This window comes from Pyxicephalus adspersus, chromosome 10 (genome assembly GCF_032062135.1).
Source record: "Pyxicephalus adspersus chromosome 10, UCB_Pads_2.0, whole genome shotgun sequence".
NCBI classification, from domain to species: Eukaryota; Metazoa; Chordata; class Amphibia; order Anura; family Pyxicephalidae; genus Pyxicephalus; species Pyxicephalus adspersus.
In genome coordinates this window covers 31,173,422-31,187,745 of record NC_092867.1, presented here as the reverse complement: position 1 = coordinate 31,187,745, position 14,324 = coordinate 31,173,422, and the positions used below count along the sequence as shown (strand labels likewise).

The 14,324-nt window shown below is 38.8% G+C and overlaps 1 protein-coding gene and 1 pseudogene across 1 annotated transcript in view; one reads left to right on the top strand and one right to left on the bottom strand.

The window, feature by feature from the left end:
* LOC140339972 (PC-esterase domain-containing protein 1A pseudogene) overlaps nucleotides 1-789 on the bottom strand; it is a 5,276-nt pseudogene extending 4,487 nt beyond the window's left edge.
* Nucleotides 790-3,319: 2,530 nt separating this feature from the next.
* Nucleotides 3,320-14,324, top strand: part of LOC140339971 (ATP-dependent translocase ABCB1-like) — a gene marked incomplete at its 5' end in the record, with an annotated part of 159,370 nt that continues 148,365 nt past the window's right edge. The window contains 7 exon segments of the mRNA XM_072424899.1: nucleotides 3,320-3,410; nucleotides 9,284-9,344; nucleotides 10,756-10,900; nucleotides 11,302-11,389; nucleotides 11,808-11,913; nucleotides 13,152-13,276; nucleotides 13,783-13,960. Of these exon segments, the coding sequence (XP_072281000.1) occupies nucleotides 3,320-3,410; nucleotides 9,284-9,344; nucleotides 10,756-10,900; nucleotides 11,302-11,389; nucleotides 11,808-11,913; nucleotides 13,152-13,276; nucleotides 13,783-13,960 (794 nt within the window).

Below are 14,324 nucleotides of genomic sequence, written 5' to 3'. Positions count from 1 at the left end.
CCAACAGATTTGACCAATTGTCACGCACGACCTTTTATTGTACAGTATCAGTATGTTGTTTGGGATAACATTTAATAATTTACAGTATATTCTTTTAACTCAGTTATTAGTGAACTAAAAGGTGGTTGATGGCTCATTATATCCAATAGGAGTAACTTGCAATGTCATTAGATTAAAAAAAAAAAAAAAATACTATTAACACTGTTATTTCTATGTATCATCTTTTCATTGCATTGCTGCGGGAAAGATTAAATGTACTGACATAATAGTCGTGTAATATTTTCTTTATTTTTCTATAGTTTGTGGACAGATTGATTGATGGTATCTTTTTTTAGAGGCCATGACTGGTATCCTTTTGACATTTCCTTTTTCAGATGGGTTTCCCGATCTTGCTTATGACAACCCTGCCTTTCAACAAGATGAAAAGCTAGCAAGTAATGGGATAATAAAAAAGAAGAAATACAAGTAAGGCACTTCTTCCTGTAACATTTTTTTTTCTTCTCAATGGTGATTTAAGTAGGGTCAAGCCTCACTGGCAACTTCTCACAAAAGGAAATTTATTTTCAAGACTGGTAGACTGTGTGGTGTCAACTGACAATATATTCCTCATCCTTTTTCTACTGTTCCTAATAAATCCTTTAATATTGACAGAAAATCAAGGGAAATATATATTTAAAAAAGCACAGACACCTAATAATAATTTTCATTAATTTTTGACTAAGGTTAAACAAATGTTTTATCCACTACATATTAGGTCGTAGCCAGTTTTGAAATGGGGGAGTTACCCATCTTTTGCTTTGACCACATGATATTAAATGGGTTTTCTATTTTATGATTTTATTATATTTGCGATTTGGAACCTACAGATGTGTAAAAGACAAGTATGCCAGTTCCACTGGGATTTGGGTTTCCTTTATAGGCGTGTAGGGGACTGCCCTTTTCTACCTGCTAGCTGAATTGTAAATTTGTAAATTGCAAATAAAGTGTTTCCTGCCCCTGATAGTAGCCTTAGAAACCCCACCAGGATATAAGGAAATGTACAGGGGCAGAGTTGAGAACGTGCCCCTGATTCATCAAGCAGAATCGGATTATCGGTCGCGCATTCGTATTTGCGATCCGAAATCGTATGCCATCGCGCTATTCAGCAACTGATAAAGCTCGCGGCCGGAGCCGCGCATCTCCGGCAGCTTTACACTGGCGAGCTTGCATTAAAAGTCACTGTTCCCCTAAAAAATCATTCTTAAGCGCTGTACTATCAGGTTCATGACGTGAGCCAGGCAAGGTACATGTGTGAGTTTCCCACAAAGCAGGGCTGCCAACAGATTTGACCCATTGTCACGCACGACCTTACCTGGCTGGAGTCTGTTGGGAGTTAGCCGTAAGTCCTCCTGCTCCCGCAGGGCACTTAGGATTGCTGCGTCCGTGTGGCTGAGGGAACCCAGGCTTCGCAACCTCAGGACTGCAAGGCAATGTTTGAATTGTGCACTGAAATAGCAAACTGCAGGTTGTTGCTGGCGGTGAACAGATTCTGCAGAATGGGAGGTGCTGGGTCTCCACAGCAAAGTGTCCCTGGAGGAACAGGAAGAGAAGGAAGAGTCAAGGGAGGAGGTGGAAGTGGAGGTTGAGGAGGAGATTGCATGGCGATGTGCTCTGGGCGGAGGTAGGAGGTAGGTATGCAGGCCTTGCTTCAGCTGCATCTTCCCCCGCTGCCACCAAAGCTACCCAGTGAGCTGTATAGGAAATATATCTTCCTACTCCATGCTTGCTCGACCAACTGTCAGTTGTCAGGTGCACCTTGCCAGAAACTGCAGGGCCATGGGCACATTGTTCTGCACGTGTTCATGCAAAGCAGGAACACATTTTTTTGCAAAATACTGTCACTTGGGCATAACGTACTGTGGGTTTGCGCAGAGGAATGCGTAATGGAACGCATTGGAGTCCACCAACCGTTAAGGGAGGAGCTCTAACGCAATCAGCTGTGCAATTGCCTCATTGATTAGCTTTGTTTTGGGGTCATTTGGGCCATATTTCCTCTTGTGCTCCAGCATCTGGGGGATGGAAGGTTGGATGCTGCTAATGCTAACCACAGAAATATTGGACAATGGGGTAGAAGGTGTGGGGGATGGCAATGATGCCTGGTCTTGACTGCTAGCAATGCGTCAAACAGAAGCCGATCTGCATTGGAGCTCCTGCTCACCGCTGGTGAAGCCTGAAAAAGGTAATGCTCGGCTACATGCCACACTCAAATTGCTGGCATCTAGCTAACAGTGAAACACTCTACCTATCTGAGTACAGTAGATTTCAGGACTGCACCAATACAGTACAATCTAACAATTCGTCTATCTGACGAATAGTGTGAGTGTGACACAGTCCAACTAAGTTAAGCACTTTTTTTTACTTTGACAAAGCAAGCCAAGCAGCACAGAAAGGTTGTGATGCTAGCAAATCTCTGTCAGGAGTGGTAAATGTAGGCACGCCCTGGCCTTATTTAAGCCAATGGCTGCCTGTGTGGCATGCAGTGACAGACAGCCAATCGGCTGCCTGCCACAACCAACATGGAGGAGAGCATCCCTGCTGGAGGGCCCTAGGCATTATGGGGGAGGTCCCTAGGCATTGTGGAAGGGCCGAATTCAGGGCTTCAAATCCAACAAAATTTGAGTCGGGTCAACCCGAATTCGAACGGCCATATTTGGGTCGAACATTAGGATGACCCAAATTCGAACAACAACACTAGTGATGAGCTCATCAGTCTTCTGCTTCTCCATGTACTGTACAACCATTGACAAGACCTGTAAGTGTTACATGTTTGCAGCATAGAAAATCAGGGTGATTGCCTACCAGATAGGACTGTGCTATGTAGCAGAGCTCTGTGAATCTCGAGACAAAAAGAAATATAAATTCAGGTCTGCATCTGACATATTTATATATACACCATGATCAAGAGTCCAGTGCCATACGGTTGAATATCCTATTGAGGTAATATGCATTTTATTGTACAGTATCAGTATGTTGTTTGGGATAACATTTAATAATTTACAGTATATTCTTTTAACTCAGTTATTAGTGAACTAAAAGGTGGTTGATGGCTCATTGGATCCAATAGGAGTAACTTGTTATGCCATTAGATTAAAAAAAATACTATTAACGCCGTTTTTTCTATGTATTATCTTTTCTTTGCATTGCTGCGGGTAAGAATAAATGTACTGACATAATAGTCGTGTAATACTTTCTTTATTTTTATATATTTTGTGGACAGATTGATTGATGGTATCTTTTTTAGAGGCCATGACTGGTATCCTTTTGACATTTCCTTTTTCAGATGGGTTTCCCGATCATGCTTATGACAACCCTGCCTTTCAACAAGATGAAAAGCTAGCAAGTAATGGGATAATAAAGAAGAAGAAATACAAGTAAGGCACTTCTTCCTGTAACATTTTTTTTTCTTCTCAATGGTGATTTAAGTAGGGTCAAGCTCTACTGGCAACTTCTCGCAAAAGGAAATTTATTTTCAAGACTGGTAGACTGTGTGGTGTCAACTGACAATATATTCCTCATCCTTTTTCTACTGTTCCTAATAAATCCTTTTATATTGACAGAAAATCAAGGGATATATATATATTTAAAAAAGCACAGACACCTAATAATGATTTTCATTAATTTTTGACTAAGGGTAAACAAATGTTTTATCCACTACATATTGGCCCTAATTCATCAAGCAGAATCGGATAATCGCTCGCGCATTCGTATTCGCGATCCAAAATCGTACGCCGTCGCGCAATTCAGCAACTGAAAAAGCTCGCGGCCGGAGCCGCTGGTCGCGCGTACTTTCGCGCTTCCAGCGAGCGCGGATTTTATGGATGAATCAGGGCCATTAGGTCGTAGCCAGTTTTGAAATGGGGGAGTTACCCATCTTTTGCTTTGGCCACATGATATTAAATGGGTTTTCTATTTTATGATTTTATTATATTTGCGATTTGGAACCTACAGATGTGTAAAAGACAAGTATGCCAGTTCCACCGGGATTTGGGTTTCCTTTATAGGCATGTAGGGGACTGCCCTTTTCTACCTGCTAGCTGAATTGTAAATTTGTAAATTGCAAATAAAGTTGTTGAAGTGTTTCTTGCCCCTGATAGTAGCCTTAGAAACCCCACCAGGATATAAGAAAATGTACAGGGAGAGAGATGAGAACATGTGCTCAGCCAGGGTAGGTGCCTGAATCCCTTCCAGAACACACTGACTGTCTTGTCAGTGTGTAGTGGAGTATTTTATTATTACCCTCTGTATTAATGGGGTATATGTGATATCTGTTATCAGAGATCACTTTGGGAAATCCCTACTGTCAGTGTATCAGCTACATACACAAATATATATTGGCTCTGTCCTTTCAGTTTTCTTTGCTGATCTGCACCCTCTGTCTAGTTACATTTAGCATTAGGTTAGGCATCCGATGGCCCATAGGTAGCAGAGGTCCGGTTGCATTGGCAGATTAGTGTGATTGCTAGGGTCTAAGTGGTAGTGCATATAGATTGTCCCTGAACTCCAGAGACTGCCTGCATCCCTGCAATCCAGGATTACAGCACACACAGCCCAATTGCCAGTTGGAGGATGTCCTTGCTGCTGTTTATAGACTGTATATATACCTGGGTATATCTGTGCACAATTCTCCTCAGGACTTTGAGGATATTACGGTTATTATTTCTGGTTAATGTCCCAGGAGGGGGGCCCTTCTGCTAACAGAGACCCTGTCCTGGGTGGAGGCACTGCCAACTTTATTAGTATCCTCACTCTTCCACATAGCGAAGGCCCAGGATCCTCTCTGTTATCTACAGGTTAGCGCCATAGCCTGGTTTGTGAGGGTCATTTACATGCCCCCCCCCCTCCCCCCATAACAGGGCTACAAGCGTAAGAATTTTATGTTTGCCCAATGTGAACCAGAGGCTGGATTATGCATAGGGGTATGAACATACCATTTAAATGCCTATTTTTATTAAATGTGATTGGGGTTGTGTTTTGGGACCCCGCTCTACATCATATATGAGCACTGCTCACATAAGGGGCAAAGGATAGGTGGACGTCATTTTTCATGGTGCCTTAACTTTCCAGGGTCTATTGGACAGAGGGAGTGATTTCATAACTTCCTGCCTGACTGACATGGAGACATGCAAAATGTGTCTTTAATTTTCTCTCTGGGTGGAAGACAAAGGGGGTGTTCACTGTCTGTCTGACCTCAAATGCATATTGTGGACCATGAGACTATTTATTGCACAGACCAGTATCTATTTATCTATCCTGAATAAATGGTTGTAAATGGGCATTAGATGAATTGTGAGTCCAGAAATTGTTCTTACACAGGAGCCCCTTGCTAACCATCCCTTCCTCTCATACAAATGATGCATCTATCCATCTATTGTGAATGAATAATTTTAATTGGGCAGTAGATAAGTTGTAAGACCAAACATTTTGTTGCACAGGGTAGATATCCCAGAAGTAGGTAGATATCATAAGCTTATTTTACGCATTATAGGAATTCAAGGAACTGCCTTCCTCTGCTTCCCAGAAATGCTGCTATTCAACAACATATATATTTTATAATTTGTGTTATTTACTGGCCTAGGTAGGCACTGACAGATCAGTATTTAAAGCTTGGGAGTGACTTTTTTTTTTTTATAAATGAATAAAAATGATTTATTATAGAATAAAGTTTTTACAGCTATCAGGTTTTTTTTTTAAAACATTCTTTATTTAAAATTTTTAAAACAGGGTACAATAAAAACAGGGGAGGGGATACAAGATATCCCAGGATCGGAATCAAATCAAATAAACAGGCACATATTGACATAACAACCATAATATTATTCCAATCATGTTAGTGCAAATTTGTAACAACAATAATACACTACAAATTAAAAAGTGCAAGTAAAAATATTCAGAAAAAGAAACTGTAATTAAATAACAAAACAAAATGGTATACAAAGGAAAAGAGGCGGGGGAGAGAGTAAGAGGAAAAGTACACCAGATGAGGGGCCTCTCCTAAAGGAAAAACTATAAGTATGAGAAACCAAACTTAGAATTCAGTTAGTGGAAGCAAGGTTCCGGTATTCGGTAGTAAGCATAAATTGTGACCAGTAATACCAGGTGTGAGCCACCTTCCTGCCAGTGCCCCTCATAGTGGAGGTAAGATCCTATGTATTTCATTAACTTTAATCAACCACAATCCAATCGTGGGTGGAGTCGGATTACGCCATCCAGCAGCAATGCAGGAAAGGGCAGCCACAATAAGATGTCTGACGACCGAGCTTTTGTATGTCTTCCTTGAAAATGAGTTTTGTTGAAGGAGGAAAAAAGCCGGGTCATCAGGAATGTCCTGGTCTGGGAGTGACTTTCATAACACACTCGAGGTGGAGAAGATTAGGCAGAGTGACACTATCATGGGGATGGATGTTTTTTAATTTAGAACATGGGCTGATACTGTAAAAAGACGTCAAAACCAAGAACGAAATTGTGACACACCGGGACTGTTCATTATAGCGTTATGCCGTTCTATCATTACAATACTGAATGTTCAAACTCCCTTCAACACTCTTATGTGTGTTACTCATTCCTCTAAATATTTTCCTTCTGCTTAGCAGAAATGGCTTTTTCTTTTGCTCAAGATGTTTGTGTAAATGACAGCTTTTCTGTTATTTGTCACCAGTGTTGCTTTACCCAGTGTAGGGTGTAATTTTCATTTGAGATACTCTATAGGTGGTTTAACGGTTCTTTTTTTTTTCTGCCCCGCTACCTATTTTTAGACATCGAGACAAATGTATTGTTGTACTCCCGTGGTATTAGCTTTTATTAAATGAATGTTCTTTTCTTTGGCTTATGTTTTTTCTGCCCTAATCGAATAAAATTTGTAAAGATTAAATAAGCTATAAAAATCAAGCAAAAAACATCAATTTCCATCTGGAGAAATTTAATTTTAAGGAAAGGTTTTTTTGCTGCACATTTTTCTGTAAGATCAAAACATCACTTTACTGTAACATTCTGTTTATCTTCAAACGTTTATTTTATGTTCTCTAAAATCTCTTTGCTGACTCTGCCTTTGGTTACATCATCTAATTTTAACTGTACATCTAAAACCCAAATGTATTGTTTTTCCATTATTAAAAGGGGCAGAGTAAAAACCAACTCATGTATTCTTTCGCATCAGTGTCCTACTGTGGAGATTTTCCTGCCTTGTTGATAAAGGGTAATCTGTCCAAAGTGAGGGAAATCCTAAACTCTTACACAGCAGACAGGGATTTAACACCAGGTGGATCCTCAGGTCCAGCATTGTAAGCATTTAGGTAGGCGCCTTAGGAAACAGCTGAAATCAGTTAACTCTTTCCGAACCTGAAAACAATAGGTCATTTTTAAATATGCCTATTTCTTAGCTAATATATATGTTTTAAACATTTTAACAACACAAACCTTTTTATTTAGGGCTAAGTGAAACATGTGTGCCATATGAAAGAATGATTTTTTAGGGGAACAGTGACTTTTAATGCAAGCTTGCCAGTGTCAAGTTGCCGGAGATACGCGGCTCGAAGTGCGTGATTATTTCAGTTGATAAATGTCGGGAGAATACGCCAGCATATTCTCGAAGGCTGTTATTTGGTTGATGAATAGGTTTTTGGTTTCCGATTCCAGATAGTGTTTATGCGTGAGCGAGCTTTCGATTTTGCTTGATGAATCAGGCCCCAGATTTCCCGGATAATGGGAACACTGCCCCTTGTGTACACTAACATTGGCTGCGAGCACCCTCAAGCTGCTTAGTTATTACTATTAAGAGCTACAAGACCCAGTAGCCTATGAGGATAATGCACTTGTGCCTTTAACTAACCACTGTAATCTCTCAAACATTTAATACAAAATTTACTTGTGGAAGTTAAAATAATTAAACATTGCCAATTTGAATTTGTGTTCAAAGATTTTTCCGATTCTGACATCCAAATCTTATTAACAGGCACTCCTGTATGCACAGTAGCAAAATAAATGCAAACTCATTTCAGCGATGCTGTTTTTCAGCATATTAGTCTGTAAATACAGCTGTCTCTTAAGCTTTTTTGTATTTTTGAATATGTTAATTGCAATGGAAGCAAATGTAATTGCACCTACTGGCTGGTGATCAGCCCTGATTAATGCTCCTCTCGGTATAAGAGAGAATATAAAGGCATTGTGCACAGCTGCAATAAAGTACATGAGGGTAATTATGTTTTTAACAATACTTTCATTCTGGTCTCGGGTCTTAGTTTTACGATCAGATGTAAAATAATGCCTGTGTATGAGTAACTCTCTGGATACAAGTGAAATAGATTTAAAAGGTAAAACCATGTGACTGTTAGTAAATCCATTTTACAAATAAACAGTTTACCTTCATTTTTAATACACCCAAGAGAAAACACATCTTGTACAAGGCCAGTCAAATATTAAATCTCAAGCTGCTTGTTACACAATGCCAGAAGTTTGGAATTATAATTTACCATATGTACAAGGGTATAGTCCAATATTTTTTTTTGTTGTGAATGCCTTAAAAAATTAAATCTCGACCTATGATGGGGTCTGGTTAGGTCAGAACAAGGTTCTTTGTAAATCAGATTGATAAGGCCAAAACAACCCTTCTCCTTAAGCTGTCGACTATTTAAGCAGCATGGGTTGCAGGTCCGGCTCTTTTTTGTTTCCTTCCTGCTAAAGCACACCCGTTCCACTTACCCCTGAGCCCCATACTGTGGTATGATATATTGTCCTGTCATTAATGTGTCCCCTTATACAACCATCGAAAAATACTGTGTAATTTGTTGGCGCTGTATAAATCCTGTTTATAATTAATAATAATACCGGTAGTTATGACCTAACTTGGCACCAGTACTTTCATCACCTAGAAAATTAGGTTTAGACAAATGAAAGCCTACTGCTATGTGTATAATTCAAATCTTGCCTGCTTGTATAACTTTTAAATTATAAATAATAGAAAAAAAATATAATAGATCTTTGATCAGTATCAACATGTGAAAAACGTAACCCACAATTTGATATAAAGATGTAATTATAAAACGCAGTTTTAATACCTACATTCTAAAATTGTGTATTCTGCATACATTTAAAGAAAAAATGACGAGAGTTCAACCAATCACTGTAGGAGGCTTTTATTTTTCAAGTTGTCAAATACATTATCAAATTGCATTTATTTACAAAAAACATGAAATAGAAATATTTTCTGTGAATGTCGTGAACTGAAAGTTATTTGTCTGTTTGTCATCAGAGGGAGGAAAGAAAAGAAAAATGACTCCACTCCAAAGAGGATGGTGGGCGCCATTGAGCTGGTGAGTATGTCAATGGTTTACTACTTATTTGTATGCAATTAATTAGGGGCAAAAAACGTCAAAGTAACTGTATGAGTACATACATTTTTCTAAATAGAACTGATGTTGTAATCAGTTGAATGTGCAGGATCTGGGTTTTCCCTCTTCATAGAGCAGAAAGGCACTGTCTGTACAGCACTCATTCGTGTATCTTTCAATCTTTTGTCTTTGGAAAGGATCGTGAGAGATCCTTTCCAATGACAAAAGTCTAACGTATGTATGTATGTATGTGGCCTAAGTCTAAAAAGGGGCCCAAGATTTGGATCCAGAGGTGAGAAAGAAGAGATAGGCACAAGGACTGCATCACAGGGTGGTCATGGCGTCCAGGAGTCTCGGGTGCTGATTGGTTGGAGGGCAGAGAGAAAGGTGGGGTCAGGAAGAATAAAGGAAGGGTGCTGGGTGGGAAGAAGTTTTCTGCCCACCTGCTGCTTTTTTGTGGTTTTAGCCGTGGAAAGTGAGGCTGTCTGGTGGGTGAGCTAAGGTTCGTTGATAGTGAAGTGGCTGAGTTTCTGAAAGGCAGTGTAGTTGTTAGTACTGAAGTAAGGTGGTGGGCGAGCATTTTTTGGTTTGGCATTCTATGTTATATAAATATAAAGGTATAGGATTTAAAATTTTCAGATAATATTTGTGGTATACAATAAACTGCTATTGAACCAATTGTGTTCCAACTACCTGAATTTGGCTATGTTATTTGGGAAGGGTAAGTGGAAGATGGAGGGCTGAGCAAGGCTGGTAAGGCCATCTAGGGTGCCACTGGGCTACCGTGGTCATGTAACTAAGCTATAGCAATGAAAACATTTTCCTCACTATGCTGGCTGAGGATCGCCTCTTCTCTTTGACTTTCAATGTTGTGGGCAGGCTCTTGGCCTTCTCACTTACAATGCTACTGGTTCTGCACTGTATATGATGATATCAGGAAGCCTGTGGGAACCGGGTAAGTAAAGGTCCTTCAACCAATGGACTTTTAATTCATTTAACTTTAGGCAGATCCCGGTATAAGTCTTTTGCTGCCCACTTACAGTCTTATAAATAAGTTATGGTGGACAGTGAACACCATTGTATATATCCGCAGTTGGTGTCATCCACCCAGCTGTGCTGTCTGTCAATTCTGTCCAATTATAAGTACTGGATACAAAGATAAAACTACATCTTTATATATATTTGAATTTGTGTTTAACAGTTTGCCTAGATTTATACTTTGTAATAAGACATGCATGAATAGAAACTTCACTTTGTGTGTATGACATATTTATGTCTTAGATTATGTAACATTATGGGGCATTAAATTGATAAATGGCCCATAAGGATCACATGGAATGGAAAATGATATTGATTGATTAGACATCTGAATGAGTTGGTGTTTTTCTTACAGCTTCGCTATGCTGACACATGGGATATACTGCTGATGATCCTTGGAATAGCATGTTCACTTGCCTGCGGCACTGGACTTCCCATCATGATCATAGTCTTTGGGCAGATGACAGACGCATTTGTTCAGAGTGGTCTCAGTACCAACAGTAGGTGTCATGCATGTTTTCTTTATTCTTCAAATAACGTTTAATATATGCCATACAACAGCAATGAAATAATCAAAATAGTACAATCCCCAAAGGATCCATTAAAAACCTATTCCTAAAGGATGTAGTAAAAACCTGAATTACCAGTTCTTCCACCTTCCTTGCCACCTGACTTATTTGTCACTTTCATTTATTTTGTTTGTATTTATATCAATTTATAGCAAATAAAACAGAACAATAAGATCCCATGCTCAGGGTTAAATGTCAGATGTAGGCTCTGAATCCCTCAGGTCTTGTAAAATGCTAGATGGCTATTCAGTATCCACCCACATAAGACCCCAAACAGAACATATTCCATAAAAAAGACACATAATTTATGTTTTTTTTTCTTTTCTCCAAAGTTTCTGCATTAAATATCACTCCTCCTCCACCTGGAGAATGTAATCAGAAGATCATAGGCTCTATTGACATAGAAGCAGAAATTACAAAGTAAGTAAATGTTACAAACTACTTTAATTGAATAAGGTTTTCCACAAACAGGGGGCCTGATTTATTAAAGCTCTCCAAGACTGTGGAAGGTAGACTATTGAATATTGAAATTATTTACCATCTAATAGGAGTAGGAACAGGAGCTGGAGGTGATGTCAAAAATGTTTATAGTGGCTTCTGCTGTCATCGGTCATCAACAATCCAAAGCGGCTGATTACTACTGGCTTCCTGTATGACATTGGGCCACGCCTGTACACACCCTAGATTTTCACCTGAAATGTTCGTTTAGTCAAGAAAATTCTAGTGTATATACAATTCACTCCCTTTCAAGGTACACTTGTCACCTTTCCAGAGAAGAGTTGTCAAGCACTTGGAATGTTTCCAGTGCTACTTAACACTTCTATATGTCTGTAACCAGTTTTAGGATGGCTACAGAAAGCCAAATGTTACCAAAAGATAACAAGAATGACAGGCAGTCAACTTTTTTCCTCCTCCTCAAAAAGTGCACATTGCCAGGTATCACTGTAACTTTCCATTTTTATTGGTATCAAACAGATTTTTCACACTGTTAGAAAATCTTTTTGACTCCGGATAATGACTATTTGCTTGTTGCAAAATAAATACATATTTAGTTTGGGTGATCTACTAAAGCAGTTTGGGTTCTCCATTGATAATTCAGTGATAAACTTGGGCTTAAAGTCATGGTTAGCAAAAGTTCATTTTTGGGGACTTTTTACCACATTCACAAAGTTAGGTATATCACCCCTTGCAGAGGGATAGGTGTGAGGGGCATGTATCTCTTCTAAAGTCTGGGAAGCAGAATAGTTCATGTGGCATATCTGTGTAGCTTCATTTGCTTACCTGGAGACATAAACTTTCAACAGGAAAAAAAAGCAAAAAAGGAAAATGGCTAGCAGCGTTAAAGCGCAGGTACCTGAAGATGCCTGTGGAATATCTGCAGAAGCTCTTGTTGCCCTCTGCTATAACCAAATGCTTAACAGTTTCAACAAAATGTGGTTCTTCTTTTAATTGATGGAGTAAGCCTCCCACCTTACACACATTCCTACTGGCTAATGAGGCAGCCCATCAGAGCAAAAAGCCATTAGGAACAAGTGGGAGTGGGTAGGCTTTGGCCATTCACAAGAGTTGAATTTGAGCAATAGGAGCTGTGGTCACCTTGCAGTTGACATAAGTTGATACCAACACATGATTGACCTTTCTTTCAGTTTTCTCCTTCTTATTAAGTGATAGAGTTGTTTCAACTGTCATGTCCTCCATAATCATCCTCTGAAGTCATTTATCATGAATGGTGCAATTTGCATTTCCCTTCTCTAAAAACTGGTGCGTCTTATGGTCCGGTGCGTCTTATGGTCCGAAAAATATGGTGTATATATATATATATATATATATATATATATATATATATATATAAGGTACATTAACATTGAAGAAAATAGAAGAATAGAAGAAATGAGGGACAAGAAAGGATAATAAAGGATGTGCAGTTAGACTTTAGCAGATTGGTGTCCACTAGGTGGAATAGTCAGTTTTGTGACTTCTCTTTGTGACTTCTCTCCTTCTCTCCCGTGAAATATTGGCACCAAGTTCCAGTAATCTGTTCATGTACAAGCTGCCTCACATTTTAGATAGAAAGCTCTCTTACAAATATCCTTAGTAGAAAATGTTGTTTTTCTTTATTAGGGTTATATTACAAAGTAAAATGACTGAGTATAAAACAAGTCTACATATTTTCTTTTTATAGCTACTGGCTAGCTTCACAACACAAGAACTGACATCATATGCTAAAGCTGGAGCAGTGGCAGAGGAGATTCTTACTGCAATACGGACAGTTGTTGCTTTTAATGGACAAGTAAAGGCTCTGGATAAGTGAGTGCAATTACTAATGTGCTATTTGGACTCTACTGACTGTTCCTATGTTTTTTTATATGTCACTTTTGTATACTTTATATATTATGATGCTGTATAAAGCAACCTTAGATGCCCTCCTTTTAAGGGCCTTTCATACTTTTGTGATGCCTTCTGGTGTACCAATAACCTTTTTGCCATGTGTGGCATTGCAATAATTCATTCAATTCTTTGAGTTGCACTGCAGTGGATCAAATACCATTATACTTCCCACTGATGCAAGATGAAGGTAAATCTCCCAACTTGGTACTACAATAAATATCTAATGGGATTTCTGTCTTTCCCCTGTACACTAAAACATTTTTGGATTTTAGTTGTTTTTCAATTTAAATTTTAAGCCCACTTGAATTTTTTAAAGGGTCATTACGCCAAAATTTTAGTTCATGTTTACATAAAAAAAAGTCAAATTTCTTTCATAATTTATATTCATTAATCATTATAAACTAACAATCTAATTTCTCCTGCAGGTACAATGCCAACTTGAAAATACAAAAAAAAGTTGGCATCAAAAAGTCCGTTACAACAAACATATCTATGGGGGTTACTCAGTTTCTGATATTGGGAGCTTATGCCCTAGCTTTCTGGTATGGGACCAAACTGACTAGTGACGAACCACAAACATACACCATAGGAAAAGTGTTAATTGTAAGTTTATGTATCTGCGTTTTCTACTTCAAGAGTGTAGTCAAAGTTGATATTTTAGGATTTGGTAAAAGCAGGTAAATGCTGAAATATAAACAATGTATTACCATCCTTTGCAAAGCTGCCATGTGTAGTGTCACACTCCCAAGTAGCCATCTACAAGTTTAAAGCAAAGGTGCAGTCTTTTGAACTGTAGTGGACTGCCACTTTAATGTAAATGCAGACACCTCCAAGAGCCTTTGTTATCTTTCAGATTACTTTGAAACCCCAAACCAGTAAAATGCAAATATAAGGTCACAATTGGTTAGTTTACCTGCCCTTAACATGTATCGCCCAATAGTTAGAACCAAAACATAGCAGGTGAAAA